General features: G+C 40.9%; 1 protein-coding gene across 1 annotated transcript in view; it reads right to left on the bottom strand.

Moving 5' to 3' along the window:
• MALRD1 (MAM and LDL receptor class A domain containing 1) overlaps positions 1-19,959 on the bottom strand; it is a 580,642-nt gene that overhangs the window by 434,182 nt on the left and 126,501 nt on the right. Inside the window, exons 15-18 of the mRNA XM_060192257.1 lie at positions 11,332-11,484; positions 10,824-10,929; positions 8,222-8,589; positions 2,817-3,229 (exon numbers count right to left, since the gene is read on the bottom strand). Coding sequence (XP_060048240.1) covers positions 2,817-3,229; positions 8,222-8,589; positions 10,824-10,929; positions 11,332-11,484 — 1,040 coding nt within the window. The remainder of the gene's footprint in view (positions 1-2,816; positions 3,230-8,221; positions 8,590-10,823; positions 10,930-11,331; positions 11,485-19,959) is intronic.

Genomic DNA, 19,959 nt, shown 5'->3' with positions numbered 1-19,959 from the left:
GTTTTCTCCTGAGAACCAATTCCTCAGAAAATACTACTCAAGAGTTTATCCACCAAATAGTTGTTTGTTTTGAATTCCAAAAGGCCTGAATAGATACTAGAAATTAATTTGTAACGGATGACCCACTATTAAAAGCCAAAGAACTTGTCTTCAATTTTGTTTATATGTATCTTACCTCTGAACACTTATACAAGGCAGATTAGATAAGAATCATTTATACAAGACATATTAGATAAGAAATCATTTATACAAGGCATATTAGACCTCATGCTTCTGCTTGGATCTATCTGGACGCATTAACAACCCCACCTCTGTCTACTGAGTCATGTACAATGCACATCTACTGCTTTAGAAGCTCTCAAACATAGTCTTGGAGCTATGTTCTTGGCTATGAAGCTTTTAAGTCAAGACATTTAGATACATTTTAAAATGGATAGATGAATTAATACATATAAAAAAGTTTAGCCAGAACCTTGTTAGACAAGGTAAGGACTACAAAAGCTGGACAGGGGCAAGAGACTAGCATACTTTAATGATGGCTCTTTTGGCCACTACCAGGCCACCCCATCTCCAGAGCCCTAGTTGGGGAATCCTGGGATTCCCACACAGACATGCTGGGCCTAGACCTCTAGCAGATACCTCTTCCCTCCATCAGGAACAGTATAGTAGACCCTCTTTTGGGTCTCTACAGGATCTTGCCTTCAGTGTGGGTGAACACTGGTGGAAACTGCCCCATTCTCTGAAAGGAGATTGGGTCAATATACTCTGCCACTCAAGGAAGATGTGCCCTGCATTGAGTGCAGCCTAGAACGGTACTAGCTATGACTATGGAAAGCAAGCTCAGACCCACAGGGATGCAGAGGTTGCACAGAGTCCTATGCTGAATATGGGCCCCAGATCAAATCGATGCGGGGTTACAATTAACAATATTTGTAGACTTTTCCCATAATGAGCTACTCTATTCCCTGATACAGCTTTCTAGTCCTATTTCCAACCTTGGCACTATCTCCCCAGACAGTGTCTTTGGCCCACCTGCATGTTAGCTGTTGGGCTCAGGCCAAAGTTAGTAAAGTCATGAGACCCTTGGAATATACCTAAAATAGACCTACAAGCTGTTTCCAAAATGGAGACCCCAAATCTCATCTGCTATAGTCTTACATTTAGATTCCTGATTATTAAACAACTTGTGCTGCTTTATATCTTAATGCTTTCTCAGTCACCAAGTTGCAGATGCTACCATGATGCCAACCTGACTTCACTGTATGGACAACCTCACCAATGTGCCCTGGAACCCTAACTATCCAGATCCCTGCCCCACTGGCAAAAGACAGAAACCGGCTGGGAGCATAGATCAACCTTCCAATGCCCATGTCCAGTGGAGAAGCAATTACAGAAGTCAGACCTTCCACCTTCTGCACCCCATAATGACCCTGGGTTCGTGCTCCCAGAGGATAAAGAACAGGAAAGCCTCCAGTAGAGGGAATGGGATACAGATCTCTGGTGGTGGGAACTGTGTTGAATTGTACCCCTTGTATCTTATGGTTTTGTTGATCATTATTAAATCAATAAAAAAAGGTTTAGCCAGGATAATCAAAAAAAAAATTTTTTTTTTGCCTCCAGGGCTATTGCTGCACCACAAATCCACTGCTCCTGGAGGCCTTTTTTTTTTTTTCCTTTTGTTGCCCTTGTTGTTTTATCATTGTTGTGGTTATTATTATTGCTGTCATTGATGTTATTGTTGTTGGATAGAACAGAGAGAAATGGAGAGAGGAGGGGAAGACAGAGAGGGGGAGAAAAAGATAGACACCTGCAGACCTGCTTCACTGCTTGTGAAGTGAACCCCTATTGAAGTGGGGATTCAGGGGCTTGAACCAGGATCCTCATGCAGTCCTTGTGCTTCACTCCATGTGTGCTTAACCGACTGTGCTACCACCTGACCCCCTCAAGTTTCTTTAGCTACATTATATGTATATTCATTTTACTAAAGAAAGGGGAAACAATATTCAGTCCCCTGCATGATACAGGGGCTATGATATATTGGAAAGAGAATTAATGTGGATTAGAAACTGTGAGTTCCAGCCTAAGTCCTAGTTCTGCCATTCACTACCTATCTGGTCTGAAATAAACAGCAACCACTCAAGTTTTTTCCAATGTAACTATGAATCTGGCACAAAGGATTTCCAATATCCCGACTACAGGGATCTAATGAATCAATGGGTAATATATGCAAAAATACTTTACAAAACTGTGAAACTCACAGAAGCATTTGAACTTGCCCTTGCATATTTGACTTCCGGCAAGACAGATGAAATTTAGAACTAAGAATATTCCACCAGGAGTAAGAAAACCTAGACTCGAACTCTAGCTGTGCCTCCAGAGTAGCTCTGTGATTTTTCAACAATGCATGCACTCTTCCTAGATTTCCACTGCTTACCTATATAAATAAGACAAAGGAAATGTTCAGAAGCACAGGCTTACGACTTTTAGTTTTGTGCAGAATGCCAGAGATTGTGCCAAACTCTTTTTTCCCTCCAGACTTCTTGTAACAGAGCTTGCATTTAAAATCAGAGTGAGTGCAGCTGTTGCCAGTGCCATGTGTCCATCTTTTGAGATTTTTTTAATCACATATTATTGGAGGTAGTCAAGGAGGGAAAGCAACTTAACGAGCTTTGGTTCAACCGTAATTAAATGACAAATGTGTGTCAAAATAACTGATCAAACCCGCTTACTTTTAGTGCACAGGAATAGCGGATCATTCAACTCCTCTGACGTACCGATGCATTTCAAACACGCATTATGAAACCCATTATCCATACCTGAATGGGCTGTCTGCTGGAAATGTGGAGGTGCTGCCTCATCCATCTGTTGCCTTGGTTCCCAAATATCTGCCAGAGCAGCTGGCCCTTTGTGTTACTCCAGACTCGCTGGTAGACGGCCAGCCTGTATATGTGCTTCCCGAACATGTGGTAGTAGAAGCGGAAGGTGCAGCCTTCTGGGGTCGTGGCATTCAAGATCGGGCTGAGTAAAGCAGCTGTGTTCTGGAACACCTGAGGTTCTGAAGATTCTATGTAGAGATAGTGCCCCTTTGCTGTGCCCAAAGTATTATCCTTCATTGGGCCTGTGTTAGGGGTTGTGGTTGGGCCCTGGTTCCTGGTCCAATCAAAGTCATCATCTGTAGCTTGTTCCCAGTTACAGATTCCATTTTCAAAGTTACACTGAAGCGCAGGCGCTGAAATAAAAGAAACACCAGAGATAATTAAGGACAAATATAAATATGATGGTCAGGCGGTGGCATACCCAGTTAAAAGCACATATGTGCAAAGACCTAGGTTCAAGCCCCACTCCTCACCTGCAATGGGGATGCTTCACGAGCAGTGAAGCAGGTCTGCAGGTGTCTATCTTTATCTCTCTCTCTCTCAATTTCTCTCTATCCTATTAAATAAAAATAAAATAAAAAGAATCTCAAAAATAAATATGGTTAATAATAGCTGCTATAGTTGTTGCTTCAGCAGAAGTAAAACATTTCATATTTTGAAATGCAAAGTTAAAGTCAGTTTTTTAAAGAATTGAGTAAGTTCTAGATGTTATATCAAATTATAATGTTTTATAGGCTGAGGATAGAACTTTTCTTCAGAGAGAAAAAAAAAGTGTGTAACTGGGGCCTCACACATGCACAGTTTCACCACTGCGGGCTACTTCATTTTTAATTCAGCTCGAGACAGCACAGAGTGTCCCTGAGTGCTGTGCACTCTCATGTGGTTCTGGGTCTCAAACTTAGATTGCACACATGAAAATCTATGTGCCCTGACCACTGGACTTTCTCTTTAGCCCTCGGAATTATTTATGTCCATCCCTTCTCCACTTCTATAATCATATTTCCACAGAGATGGTCAGGATATGGAGTCATTCACTGCAACAAATTTCTAGCTGAGTCAACTTCAACAGTACTAGAATGTTCCAATCCAGCAAGCATAGAAATATAGAACATAAAGTACAAAGACTCCAAAATCTGGGCTTCAGCTCTGAAGATGCTGACTTATCTGGTCCAAAAGTATAGTAAAATATGAAGATATTTCATCAGCTGGCTGGGTGGTTCTAAAATACAGAGCTGAGAATATCCATACATAAGTAGGTCTAGATCCTTCAGAATTACCTGAACTACATGGTAAAATGATTGACTCTATGGTAAAATCCTGCAAATATTATTAGTTTATTAGACAAGCAGTGTATTGTTAAATGGGAATCTGGGGAATGTTATGCATGTACAAACTATTGTATTTACTTTTGAATGTAAAGCATTAATTCCCCAATAAAGAAATAAATTATTAAAAAAAAAAAAAAGACAAGCAGTGAAGCCCATAAATCTGTATTCTCAACAAACAACCAAGATGATTCTTACAATGTTTCCAGCCCACACTGAAAAACTCATCTCTCTGGTTTCTTCCAGTCTCAGTTTCAAAGTGTCCAGACAATGATAATTCAATGGCAATTTATTTATTTCCTTCCTTGTTCAAAATCCTCTAAGAAGAGGGCCGGGCAATAGTGCACCTGGTTAAGAGTCATGTTAGCATGTGCAAGGACCCCAGTTAAAACCACTGCTCCCTACCTGCCAGGGAGAAGCTCCAGAAGTAGTGAAATAGGTCTGCAGGTGTCTATCTTTCTCTCCACCACCACCACCAACACCCCACCCCAACCCTGCCCCTCTCGTCTTGATAGTTCTGTCCTACCCAACAAACTAGAAAGAAAAGAAAAAAAAAATGGCAGCCAGGAGTGGTGGATTCCTCCAGCAATATACCTGGCAGCAAAGTAAGTGTGTGTGTGTGTGTGTGTGTGTGTGTGTGTGTGTGTGTGTGTGTGTGTGTGTGTACACATTCTAATGCATACTCTTTGAATCTAAATGTCAATCTAAATTCCTCTATCTCTCATGTTCCAGCATTAGAGAATTAACTTCCTATTCTTCCCAACTACCCTTCTCCTTACAATAAACCATCTTCTAACTCACCCCATACTCCCTCACCCTGACCCCTTTCTCCATCTTTATCTATGCCTCATGTCATGTCATGCCATGTGCCCTGCTGATTGTTACTGTGCTTCCTCAGTACAGATCTTTTCTTCCCACCAGACTGTAGCACCTTTGGGCTGGAATTCTGAAAACTCTTAACTTTCTCCAGTCACTAGAAAAATACAAAGCATTTAGAAATGGATTTTGGCAGTCAAAAAGTTCAAACATAAAAATCAGTCATGGAGATGTTGTATATGGTACGATGACTGTAATTAATAATGTTGTACTGTAGATTTTGAAAGTTGCTAAGAGAGTAGATCTTAAAAATATCTCTATTTTTAGATGGGATGGATATGAACTTGACATATTATAGTGATCATTTGTATGCATGTTCATTATTTTCTATGCCTGCAGTAACATAATGGTACTTTTTTTTTTTTGCCTCCAGGGTTATCGAAGGGGCTCAGTGCCTGCACCACAAATTCACTGCTCCTGCAGCCATCTTTTTCCATTTTGTTGCTGTTGTTGTTGTTGGATAGGACAGAGAGAAATCAAGAGAGGAGGGGAAGACAGAGAGGAGGACAGAAAGAGAGACACCTGCAGACCTGCTTCATGGCACCAAGCCTCCCAGTATATTTTTAAAAGTGTAAATCTGGCGGCTGCTCAAGCTATAGAGGACTCTTGCCCTTAATTTGGAGATGGAGGACAGACTATAAACTTTCAGACAGGCAGGAATGAGTTGTGGGCCCCTAAACACAACACAGCAGGGACTGAGACCTACTGTGGGAGGCCAGAGAGCACATGTTAGATGGGAGATGGGCAATTTACTCACATGTGACTAGCCAAACCTGGCTGTGATGTACTGCAGAAGGGGACACACTACAAGCTCAACAGCTGACTGTCTCACTGTGGAGCAGGAGGATGCCTATCTGTTGGGCTCTTCAGATATAAACTGGCACTAAAGGCACCAAATTTCTCCACCTTCTGTTTTCACGCTGACTAGACACTCAATCTTTCTTTCACAAGGGGATTACTGCAGTTCCACTCTGAAATAAAACCCAGGTCCATAAACATCTTTCAGGAAAAAGATCATTGATTTCTGTGTGTCTTGTGTATTCACAAAATCCAGGCCAAAAAGGTGAGAAACTGACAGGTGAATTTCACTGCTAGACAGATCCCTTTCTTCAACAGTCACCAAAGTATTTTGATATTAGTTGTATGACATAACTCCACCCTATTTAATACTGAAAATTTTGAAGGGCACTTCAAATAAATGGATTTGGGGCTGGGGAGTCAGCTTAATGACAATGCGAAAGACTTTCATGCCTGAGGCCCCAAAGTTCCAGGTACAATCCCTGCCCTGGTACCACTATAAGACAGAGAGGACCAGTGATTTGTTTTGTTTTGTTTTGTTTTTAAAAAGGGGGGGGGGGGGACTAGAGAAAGGGATTTTTTTTAAGGAGTCAGATTTAAAGAATTTTAAAAAGGTAGCAAGGCTCTCAGATTTTTTTTCTTTTGCAATTTCTAAAAAGAAAACTGCTAACAGTTTTTACTTATCTTCAATGGCAATAACATCAGACACTATCTGCGGGGGGAGGCTATACAATTTCAAGCTTACACAATTATCGGATGGCATAAACTTCTTGGTAATGTAAACAGAAACTCAGAGCTTACCTTTTACACCTATACTCAGCTTCCTTTAGCCAAATATCATGCAAAATCCCTTCTAAATGTGTGCCTCCAGCTTAACTGTTTCTATACCATCATGACCACTGAGATACAGTCGGCCAACCCTCTCCAGGGACTGCTGCTCTGGACTCCTAACAGATCTCCTGACCCATTCACTATTCATTAAACCACAAGCATAATGACAATGCTAAACATGCCAGTTTTATTAATAGTACCTTACATTCAAAACCTTTCACATGGGGGTTGGGTGGTGGCACACCTGGTTGAGTGCACACATCACAGTGCACAAGGACCCAGGTTCAAGCACCCAGTCCCCACCTCAGGGGGAAAACTTTGTGAGTGGTGAAGCAGGGTTGCAGATGTCTCTCTTTCTCACTCTTCATCTCCCCCTTCTCTCCTGATTTCTGGCTGTCTCTATCAAATAAAAAAAGATAACAAAAAAAACTTTAAAAAACTATTCAAATGAAGAAAAACTTTCTTAGTACAAATGCCAGAGATTTGCACACCTGAACCCCCAAGCCCCACCTCTGTGCTATGCTCTATTTCCCCTTCCTCTCCATATGGCTCTCTCCCATCAACCCTGCAGTCTTGAGCAAGGCTTTTGCATATTTGCTGGGACTTAGTATTTTGTCAGGTCTCAGCTAAGTCATCATCTTTAGCAAGTTTTATCTCATTATTATATAAAGTCATAGTACCCCTCCGATGCAGCTCCTGTCAAAACTGCCATGTTATAGTTATTTAATAACTTTCTGGTGGGCCAGAAGATAGCTCAGTTGGTAAAGGGCACACAATGCTATGCGTGAGACACTGAGTTCCATCCCCAGAACCACATACGCCCATCAAGGATGGCACCAAAGGGAACTCCATACTTGATAAGGTGGAGGGGGCTTTGTTCTCGCTCTGCTCTCTTTGTATGCAGAATACAAAAACTGGATCAAGGAGGTCACTCATCAGTAGAGTGCTGTGTGAGGTTGTAGTCATTCCTCAGCACCACACATTCACAAAGATGTTTGAAATACAGACCATCACACCATACATGCCATGAGAGCAGGGACTTGTGCCATCCTGTTCTTCATTGCATCCTAGTATCATTTCATGAGTTGACTTAATAAATGCTGAAGGCTTGACTACTTAAATATACACTGCATTCATCACTTTTAGAACAACACTATGTGTCTTTGGTTCCATAGGTTAGAAAACAGTGAGCTGATCACTACTACCAAGGGCCAAGAAATAGCTCACCAAGTAGAACAAGCACTTTGCCATGGTGAGGCCCTGGTTCCGGGCCGCAGTATCACATAGGAGCACCATGAATGGCATAAAAGGAAGACAGATCTATGGATCGTAAAGCAGAAGGTGTTATGGTGTCTCTGCCCTCGGTCCTGCTCCCCTCTCTGTCTAAACAAAGTCTAAAAATGATGGGCCTAGGAAGACACCTAGAGTACCCTGAGTCACGGCATCACTGCAGTAGAACAAAGGTCACCACAATCAAAATGAGTGAGAGAGACCAAAATATACACATGTACTTACTGCAGTCATTCTCATCAGTATTATCACCGCAGTCATCTACCAGGTCACATACATGGAGCCTCTCTATACAGGCTTTGGTGTGTTCACACCAGAAGTTATCTGGCCCTTCACAGCTCTCCACAGAGTGGGGCAGAGTACAGTTTTCAAATCTGATGTCATCAATAGCAGAGACCCCATTGTAAATGCCCAAACTGACTTTATTTAGTGACAAGTGGAAGGGTTGAGCGAGGCGCCCAAGCTGAATGGTAGCCTGGGACCACTGGTTGCCTTGGTTATATAAGACTCTCCAGAGGACAGTGGAGTCTCCGGACTTTTCCAAGTGAAGCTGCAGCTCAGCTGCTCCCACAGAAAGGCCGTAGTTATAAAACCTGAAGAAGAGCAAACACAAGAAATGGAAATGATTCCTGGGCTCCACTAAATGTTTTAACTTTTAGAACTTCCAGTCAGCCTCATTGTATTAACAAGTACTTAGTTACATACTGGGACACACCTTTCTTTCTTCATGTTTTCTTTCTTTTTTTTACCCACTTCAAAAAAAATGTTATTAGTGATTTACAAAATTATAAGATAAGAGTAGTTTAATACCTCACCATTCCTACCCCCACTCCCCTTCAGTGGAAACTGCAGTAGTTCTCCCCAAAACACAGATAATGTTGCCTATATGTATATTTGCATCCAGGGTTATCGCTGGAGTCAGTGCCTGCACTATGAATCCACTGCTCCCAGAGGCCATTATTCCAATTTTGTTACCTTTGTTGTTGCTATTGTTATTGTTCACATTACTGTTTTTATTGGGTAGAACAGAGAGAAATTGAGAGAGGAGGGAAAGACAGAAATGGGGAGAGAAAGACAGACACCTGCAGACATGCTTCAACCCTGTGAAGCGACCCCCCTACAGGCAGGGAGCCGGGGCTCGAACCAGGATCCTTATGCTGGTCCTTGCACTATGTGTCATGTGTGCTTAACCCACAGGACCCCGTGTTGTTAAAATTTTCGGAGGCTCTAGCCGGGCGTGCTGGCTTCACGGGCGGGTAACAGAGACGCGGAGACAACGGCTGGGCAGGGAAGCTGTATTTCTTTATTCAGGAACAACGATTCATAAACTAAGATAAACTAATCACCAAACAGAACTCTGCTGTCTCTTTGCGGCGGCACAAGCACTCTCTCTTACTCTGGAACTCAGGAACTCTCTCCAACTCTCTCTCTGGAACTCAGGAACTCTCGAACTCTGCAACTCTTCAACTCTCGAACTCTGAAACTCTTCCACTGTGGAACTCTCTCTTACTTTGTAACCCTGAAACTCTCGAACTCAGGAACCCTCTGGCCCTCTCTCTCTTCCTCTCGAACTCAGGAACTCAGGAACTCTGGAGGGATTCCTCTGGGGCGGGGCCAAGCGGGCCCGCGAAATTTAACTGGACTAATCTAATTCTCTCGGTGGGGGAGAACTAGAACCCAATGTAAAGCATACAACAACCCCGACTACATTTTTACTCATGTCTATATCCCTGCCTTCCCTTCCTTTCTAAACCATACCTACACTTATTATTATTTGGCTATCCCTCCTTTTACCTCCTCCCTCTCAGATAAGCAAAGCAGTGCCTGACTTCCTCTGTGTTTTCCAGATTCTCTTCATTTCACTCATGGTATAAAAACAAATATTCCTGGTGACAAACATTTTGGGTTCCAGTGGAATTGGGGTTCAGAGTCCTCTGGTCATCTCTGCCAAAGTATCTCCCCGCTGGGAGTATGGACCAAAATTCTTTCTGGGTTGCAGAAGGAAAGAGTTCTGGCTTCTGTAATTGCTTCTCCAATGAACATGGACATGGGCCATACCCCACCCTCTATCGTTCCCTAGTAGGGTGGGGCTCTGTAGAGGTGAGGTCCTGGTACATGCTGACAAAGTTATTTGCCTCAGGGAGGTCAGGATGGGAACACAGTAGCATATGCAACTTGCACACCCTTATTTCTTTTTTTCTTTCTTTTAAGCATTGGGGCTTACAGCTGGCACTATAAATCCACAGCTCCCTGTGGCCATTTTTTTTCCTTTTCTTTTTTCTTTCTAATTTTTTTATTAGATAGAACATAGAGAAACTGAGAGAGAATAGGGAGAGAGAAAAAGAGTGAGAAAGACAGATACCTTCAGACCTGCTTCACTGTTCTCAAAACAGACCACCTGCAGGTGGGAAGCAAATGTTTGAATCTGGGTCTTTGTGCTTGATAATATGTGTGCTTAACCAATGCACCACCACCCCACCCCCATACTTTTATTTTATACAACTGTAGCTGCCTGTTTGTAGGAGTTTATCTGGGGAGTCCACTCTGGGTCCCAGGACCTTGGGAACCTTTCTCAAAGAATTCAGTCCAGAAAAGAGAAGTAACATTAATTAAATTATAATCCAGTGTTGGAGAGGAAGAGTCCCTTTTTCTTACAGAAGAAGATGACAAGCACTAATTTTAAGCTGCTAAGGAAGCTTCTCACTTAAACACCTTATACAGTAGCTACTTTTAAAGCAAAACCAGGGGCAAATGACAATGTCTCATTAATGCAGAAGTATGCCTGCAGTCCCTGCTGGGGGCACTGACCACTGCTTTCAATATTTACCAGAAGGAAAGCATACATCCAGGTCCTGCTTGGCTGAAAGTTGGGCTCTGGAGCTTAGCAACTTGTGACAGGCTATTGCTTTCCTTCAGAATGAACATAAAATTCCCTATAAGGATACAAAAAGAAATTACAAGTTAACTATTGAATTCTAAATTGGAACCTCAGTTTCTCAATCAACCCCACAGAGTTAACACCTACACCCAACTAAAATTAGGACTGCACAACAAAATAATCAATAAAAAGTGACAGATTTGAGCTTGTCAATATTAAACTAATATTACACCTAGGCCTAAACAATCCCAGAGGCAATTGACAATTCCACCTAAAGTTGGCTAAATGACTATATCTCATCTCCGTCTAAATCTAAAATAATACTTCAGTGAGGCAACCTAAGGCTAATGAATGACACTCAAGTGTCGTATTATGTGCTCTGGCAATTCCTAGCTCTTTGTGACCTGACTGGTGGAAGGTAAATGGAAGTAGTGGGGGGAACCTGTTTGCTTCTTACCTTGAGTTGTGCCATGAGTATGATCCCCAGGTGGGGCCTGTTGCTCAGCATCAGCAGAAAGGTCACCTCGAGAGCTCCAGACCCAGTCGAAATGATCGCCACTGATGGCTTCAAACCAACCACAATTATTGGCTTCAAAGTCACATCTGGAAACTGGAGAACAAAAGTGTGGCCCTTAGGTTTGGTTCTTGACAATGTTCATACACATCACAAAGGGTCAAATAATGATAAACTGCTTGTGATGCTTCACTGATAACATGAAAGAAACACATCTGAGAGGGAGAAAAGGATACTATCAGATATAAAAAAAAGGAAAAACCAGAATTTCTCTCTTCATACTATAAATTAAAGAATTCTCAATTTAAGAAATTTAAATTTGGGGCTTGTGAGATAGCATAATGGCTATGCAAATTACTTTCATTCCTGATGTTCTGAAGTCCTAGGTTCAATCCCCAGCCCCATCATAAGTCAGGGTTGAGCAGTGTTCTGGTTTCTCTGTATCTTTCTCTCTGTGTCTTATAAAATTAAGTTAAATTAAACTAAATTAAATTCAAATAATTTCCAAAGTCTTTTTATGAAGACGCATCTTTAGCCATGTTGCTTATAGACTTGCCAACATCTGTCAAATATATTCTGATACTCTGGTTAGTGTTTCCCTGTTGTTATTATATCAGATGAAAGGCTTAATTATTACTACAGTGTTATTTTATACTAAAATATGTAAAAACACACAGACTGAAAGAAAAGTTAAAATACAGCAGGTGACTGTGAAGGCAGTTCAATGGGTAGAGCTCGAGACCTGCATGTGCGAGGCCCCAGGTTTGAATCTCCACAGCATATATGTGGGAATGGTACTCTACACTGTATCTCATTAAAATGGATTAATCAATATCTAACTTATTTATTCATTTCTACTGAAGTTTTCACTGGGGCTCTGCATGTTCATTTTCTACCACTCCTCTCTTTTTATTATTGTTCTGTTGTTTTTATTTTTTAACCAGTGAATCACTCAGCTCTAATGGCATCATTCAGCTCTCTTATGGCATCAGGGGCTGAATCTGAGAACTCAGAACCACAGGCATGAAAGTCTTCTTTTTTGCATAACTATTATGCTATCTTCCCTACTCCCCTCATCTACTTTTTTTTTAAGATAGGGAATGACAGACATCAGAGAGTAAAAGACAGAGAGAGGGAGAGAGACAGAGAAAGGGAGAGCGACACCATAGCACTGCTCTACCACTCATGTAGCTTCTCCTTTACATGGCGTAGTGCCAGTGGCTCTATTTCTTGTCCTCTAAATAAGCTATTAGTGTGTTCGTTTTTGCCTCCAGGGTTATCATTTGTGAATTATTTCATGGAGGAAATCTGACTCAGAGTGGACTGTCTTTGTGTGTGTCTCTGCTCTACTTCCCTTTCTCCTCTTGCTACCCCTAGAATTTATCTCATACAAAATAAATATGACTAGTCTTTGAAGAGAATAGACCTACCACGGTAGCTGGCAAGTCTTCCCCAAGGTATGTACCCAGAGAATACAACAGCACCCAGAGAGTTGACGTATGCATGTCTAGGTTCAGCACTATATACAATATTAGGATTTGGGGACAGCCAAGAGATGAATAGCTAATACCAAAATTTATGTATGTATCTGTCTATGTGTCTGTCTATCTATCTGTGTGTGTGTGTGCGTGTGTGTGTGTGTGCATGTGCATGTGTGTGTATGAATACAGCTGTAGGAAAAAGTGAAAACATCTCTTTTGCTATCACATGGATGGGATTCTTCACTTTCCTCACTTAGAATAGCAAACTATCTTATTCATAGATAGACTAAAAAAAAAATAAGAAAATTAAATAAAAAGAAATAGGGGTTGGGAGATAGCTCACCAAGGAGTGTGTACACTGTTCTGAGTGAGGACCCAGGTTTGAGCCCTCAGCCACCATCTGAGAGTATCATATATAGCACCAGGAGAAGCTTCAAGAGCGGAACACTACTATGGTGTCTCTCTTCTTTCCCCAGCCCTCTCTTTGCACCCCCCAACCCCTGTCTCTCACCCTCTATCTAAAAAGTAGGAAAATAAAACTACAAAAGAAGTAATGGACTCAAGCAAGTATAACACCCCAAAGAAATATTTGGTAAAAAAATAAATAAGCTGAACAGTTATATTCCCATGACATACACTGAATACAGATACATTTCTAGCTATATAACTATCTATAAGCTTTATAAGTTGATTCACTTTGCTATCTTTGAGGTTTTTTTTCTGACTTCATGATAACTCTTGTAAGTTGCAAAACAAGGAGGGCAAAAGTTAATTGAGCATTCTAGTTTGTTAGTTCATTAACATTCTACTTTGATTAAGCAAAGGCCATTACAATGTATTAAGAGGACATATACTATTTTCCAATATGTTCCTTTACTATTTTATTTCTTTGAATTTGGGGCCTACTAATTTTTTAATTATCTTTACTTGTTTATTAGATAGAGCCAGAACTCCAGAACTCAAAAGGGAAGTGGGAGACAGAGAAGAAGAGAGTCAGAGAGAAACCTGCAGCCCTGCTTCACCACTCATGAAGCTTTCCCCCTGCAGGTGGGGACAAGTAGCTTGAACCTGGGTCCTTGCGCATTGTAACATGTGCGTTCAACCAGGAGTGCCACCATCCAGCCTGAATTTGGGGCTTTAACACAGTCAAATGTTATGATACATTGAATTAGTTGAATTCTTGAAATCAATAGTTAACACTCATTAACTACTTAAAACATGCTGTGTATATTTAATGCAGTGCTGGGAAATGAACCCAGGGCCTCACGTATGCACAATACCATGGAGTGACATCATTGGCCCATTTATCTTTTTTTCTTTGAGAGAGAGAGAGAGAGAGGGAAGAAGAGAAAGAAAGGAAAAGTAAGAAATGATGGCACTCCTCCACTATCAGGAGTGTGGTGCTCACTGAGCTGTCAGGGTCAAACCCAGGGCTTGTCACAGAGCAAGGTACGTGCTCTACTAGGTGCTCACTGGCTACATTCTCTATCATCTCATATAACTGACAAAGTACCTCACAACAGAGAAATGACACTAGACCTCTTTGCATACTCTGCATACTTCTCTTTTAGCAGGTATGACACAGTGTGTTGCTGAATTAGTATCATCAACTAGATATGGCTGTCAACAGATTATCGTATCTTAGGCACACCTGGTTAGCTTCTCTTACTGGTTGTTTATTCTTAGTTGAAATATTCCTCTGTCTTTAACACACAAATGAAACACTTGGAAATTCAACCCGTCTGGAAACAGAGCCCCTGAAAACTGAGTAGTCTACTCTAAAGCCTTTTTAAAAATCTCTAGAAAGAAGAAAAAGGAAGAACACTCATAAGCAGTAATAGCTGTAGGTGTGACTTAGAACATAATGAAGGCAGAGGCACAGAAGTGAATAAAAAGGGCAAAAATGTAGCTAGCTAGCTAGTCAGCTCCTATCTGTGACCTTGGGAGAACTATTGCAATTTCTGCTGGAGGGAGATAGAGACACAGAACTCTGGTGGTGGAATTATACCCTTATTATCTCACAATTTCAAATCACTATTTAATCACTAATGAAAAATTCAAAAAATAAGTTCAAGTAATAAGAAATAACCTAGAATGGGCTGAAGAGATACCTCACTAGTTAAGGTACTAGCATCACCATGCACACAGCTTAGGCTTGAGTCCCAGGACCAAATTGGAAGTGCTATGGTGATGGAGGAAACTCTGGTGTTGTGGTCTCACTCTCACTGTCTGTCTCTGAATGAAAAAGTGGTCCAACACAACACAGTATGTAAAACTTCACAGAAGAGTTCCACAGAAATTGGTAAACAAATAAATACTATGACTACTAAGAAGTTTATGCAGATACATTGGTTGGGAACTTTACAGTTTCATAGTAGATAAAATGATAATCAATCCTGAGATCCACTCTGCTCTCTCCCACTTCTACTCTGAACTAGAAGAGACCAAGTCACTCATTGTCTTTACTCTGCTAAAATTTTGTTAAGATTGGGGGCCGGGTGGTACTTAAGATTGAGGCTGAGGTGGTAGCAGACTCAGCTGTGTGTACATAGCCAGGCTTGAGGACTTAGTTTCAAGTTCCTGCCCTCACCTCTAGGGGAAAGCTCTGTGATCAGTGAAGCAGGTTTGCAGGTGTCTCTCCTCTTCCTCACACTCTTACATGATCTCTCTCTGTCCTATCAAATAAAAGAGAGGAGGCTGGGGGGTGACACACCTGTTAAGCACACATAGATAGTACTACATGCAGAAATAGCGGATTCCTACTGCTAGCACTAAGCCCCATGACTGCAAGCAAAAAAAAAAAGTCAAATAAAAGAGAAAAAAATTAAGACATATAAACACATTTAAACTATGTCAGCTATAAACTAGGTGGTGGGCAAGAATGAGAGAGTATTTATTTTATGAACAGATCTTCTTTGGGGTCTCTTTAGATTTATACCTAGATAATTGGAAGGTAGTAAAAATTTCGCTATCTACTGATGAAGTTCTGCAAGGCAAGAAGACAGACGTGTGCCACTAAGAAAACTTGGTGTCGAGTGAGTAAATGCAGAATATCGGACCCTTTTACACTTTGTGATGTATGCACCATGAAGCTAAAAGGAGAAAATAAAACATGAACATGATGTGGAGGAAAGGATGGCCAAAGTGCCATCTGGCAAGTGAAAAAGCAAAAACACAAGCCACATGTACACTTCTGATCCATGATTTTCATAGTGAAGAAGAGCAAGGATCTTCCTTACAAATAAAATTCACACTGAGGTCAGAATTGTGACATAGGGGAGAAAAAAGTCTATTCTCACTACAGGTACAATGAGTGACATAATTCACTGGCATTTCTTCTTTTATTCCCCTACCACGTCTTCAATGGAACTTTATATCTCTGTGATTCTACCCACTCCTGGTAGACACTCCCCCAACTTTTTTTTTTTTTTTTGCAGACAGAGGATGACAGAAAGAGTCACCGAGAGAATGACTGACACAACAGCACTGTTCACCTGCCAGTAAAACTTTTCCTTTGTATGGTGCTTCTCTGTGGTGATGGGGCCCAACCAAGGTTCGCACACTGGTCATTTTCAACAGGAGCAAACATCAGAAGCACTCTTGACGGCCTCTATAGGACCTTACCCTCAATGTAGAACAACAGTGGTAGAAACTACCCCACTCTCTGAAGGGAGGCTGGATCAACATACTCTGCTACTCAAGGAGGACTGGTCCTGAAATGAGTGCAGCCTAGAATGTTCCTAGCTGTGACCAGGGAATGTGAGCTCAGACTGACAGGGATGCAGAAGTCACACAGGCTCCTATGCTGACCATGAATAGACATGACCCCCAGGTAAGACTGATAAAGAGTTTACAGTTAATGGTATTTATATACTTTCCTCATATTTGGGTGCTACTCTTTCTGGTCCTATTACCAACTCTGAAACAATCCTCCCAGACAATACTTTTAGCCCACCTGCATGCCAATGGGTTCAGGCAAAAATTAGTAAAGTGATGGGCCACTTGTAATATACGTAATATAGACTCCCTAGTTTCTTCCAACATGAAGACCCCAAATCTCATCTGCTATATTCCTACCTTTAGGTTTCTGATTATTAAAAAAAAAATGTAGTGTTTTATTGTTTAATGCTTTTCAGCTACTAAGTTGCAGAAGCTACCATGATGCCAACCTGACTTGCTTAGGCAGACGACTTCACCGATGAGTCCCGGAACCCTACCACCCCAGAGCCTTACCACACTAGGGGAAGGTAGAAAAAGGCTGACTGACCTATCAACACCCATGTACAGTGGAGAATCAATTACAGAAGCCAGACATCCCACCTTGTGCAACCCCATAAAGATCTTTCATCCATACTGCCAGAGAAATAAAAAATAGGGAGTCTTCCAATGGAGGGAATGGGATGTGGAACTCTGGTGGCATAAATTGCATGGAATTGCACTCCTTTTATCCCACAATCTTATTTATAATTATTAAATCACTAAAAAAAACAGTAAAAATTATATAGAAAATGACTTTCAATCTGATTCAATTCAATAGAATTTTCAACTAAGAAAGAATAATTATTTTTACTTTATCTCTGTGTTATTATTTTATCACCCCTATGCTGATCTCTAACAATGTGATTATCTGTAGCAAAAAATTAATCTAAGTATCATAGGTTACTTTTCAGTTTTTTTTAAGATTTTATTTATTCATGAAAAATGATAGGAAGGCAAAAAAAAAAAAAAAGAACTAGACATCACTCTAGTACATGTGCTACCAGGGACTGAACTCAGGACCTAGTGCTAGAGAGTCTAATGCTTTATCCTCTGTACCACCTCCCATACCATGGGATTTTACTTTTCAGCAGAAACATTTTTCAGTAGTGATCAATGACTCCAAGAATGAAAATAAATGGACTTTTTCTCACTTTCTGACTCTTATTTCATAGAAATGATGAACCTTCTCCACAAACAACTTTCTCTTCAGTAACCTCCATCAGGGTTATTATTATTTTGTCTTTACTGAAAAATAGTGTCAAAATTTTATATGAAGACAACCAAAAAATAGAATGGGAATTCAACTTCACAAAAATAACAACAACAACTTGGTAGGCTTTTTCTCTACAGGTACTTATTTACCAAAATACATCTGGTAAAAAGTAAGATGTTCAGTAATTTCTAAATTTGTTTATTCTAAACCCTCTTCCTTGCAGTCAGATATAAAGAAAAAAAAATGCCTGCTTGAAAAATCCATTGCTTCTGGTGGACATTCATTTTTCCTTTTTTATATATATACATAGACAGAGAAATTGAGAAGGAAAAGGGAGATATAAAGGCAGAGATGAAAAGAGATACCTCTGGGCCAGTTGAGCACACACATTACTATGTTCAAGGATTAGGGCCTAAACCCTCACTCCCCACCTGCAGGGGGATGCTTCAGGATCAGTGAAGCAGGTCTGAAAGTGTCTCTACTTCTCTCTCCCTCTCTATCTCCTTCACCCTTCTCAATTCTCTCTCTCCCTCTCTCTCTCCCTCTCTTCTGTCAAATAAAAGATAAAATGGCACTGATGCCCAGCAATAATCCTGGTGGCAATGAAGAAGGAAGGAAGGAAGGGAGGGCGGAAAGAAGGGAGAAAAGGGGGAAGGAAAGAAGGAAGGAACAAAGAAAGGAAGGAAGGAAGGAAGGAAAAAGGAAGGAAGGAAAGACAGGGAGGAAGACCTGCAGCACTGCTTCACTGCTCATGAAGCTTCTCCCCTACAGGTGGTGACTAGGGGCTTAAGCCTGGGTCTGTGCACATGGTAATTTGTAAGCTCTACTAGTTACACTACTACTTAATTACAATTAGTCTAATTAGAATTCTCAGTCTTTCTTGTTCTCCCTTCTCAATAAATATTACACACACACACACACACACACACACACACACACACACACCTATGGGAGATGTAAGCTTTTCCCATTGCATTTCTGATTTATGTGACAGGAAGAAATGTGTCTCTATGCAGAACACTGCCATTACTCTTGGTGGGTAATGAGTTAACAAAAACACACAGAAGATGGCTTCCAAAGCCTCAGCACATACAAAACCTCAGAGTGTTCTCTACTTCCCAGCAGTGGAAATGCCAGTGTTTACTGCACACATTTCAACATTTAACAGATATACAGCCAAGCATTTCAGTCTGAAAAAGTAGATCGGAAAAATAATCACTTATTTCCCCTACAATGCTCCACCTGCCTTTGTTTATGTATTATTAGATCCAAATTCTAAGTACTGACTTGCGTGGCTGTTCCCATGAGTAGATAGAAAAAGAGATAAAGGAATTGTTCAGGTCTATTTGTAGAGTGAGAAAAGTACATTCATTTCAGAATAAACAGTGGACAGAAATAAATTACACTACTCAGAAAAATGTTTTTTGAAAAATATTAAAATATATAAGGTGTAAAAATGTTTGCCAAAATTTGGCTTTCTTATCTATATTACACAATATAGACTAGAACAAAATTATACACTGTGTGTGTGTGTGTGTGTGTGTGTGTGTGTTTATCCAATGTTGGCATAAGAAAATGCACCAGTGACAATACTTGACACATAAATTCTTCATTTTGAACTACAGAAATTACTTTATAGACTTAGACTCTCTCTGTATAAGATAGTATTCCCGATTTGAGCTATTGAAAAACAGTCTTTGTTCTATTCAAAGGAACTCCTTCACAGCGTGTGTGTGTGTGTGTGTGTGTGTGTGTGTATTTGCCACCAGGGTTATCGCTGGGGCTCGGTGGCAGCGATATGAATCCATTGCTCCCAGTGGTCATTTTTTTTCTTTTTTCCTTTTCATTTATTCTTTTTTTAAAATTTAATTTGACAGGATAGAGATACATTGAGAGGGGATGGGAGACAGTGAGAGAGAAAAAGACAGACACCTGCAGACTTGCTTCACCACTTGTAAATCACCCCCCTGCAGGTGAGGAATGGGGATTCAAAACAGGGTCATTGTACATGGTGATATGTAAGCTTAACCAGATATGCCACTGCCCAGTCCTCCTGACCCCCAACCCCGTAACTTCATAACAGAAACTCTTCTACTGGACTGGCATGACTAGTTAGCA

Source organism: Erinaceus europaeus, chromosome 6, assembly GCF_950295315.1.
Source record: "Erinaceus europaeus chromosome 6, mEriEur2.1, whole genome shotgun sequence".
Classification (NCBI taxonomy): Eukaryota; Metazoa; Chordata; class Mammalia; order Eulipotyphla; family Erinaceidae; genus Erinaceus; species Erinaceus europaeus.
Note: the sequence above shows the minus strand (reverse complement) of the source record. Positions and strands in the feature narration are given on the sequence as shown.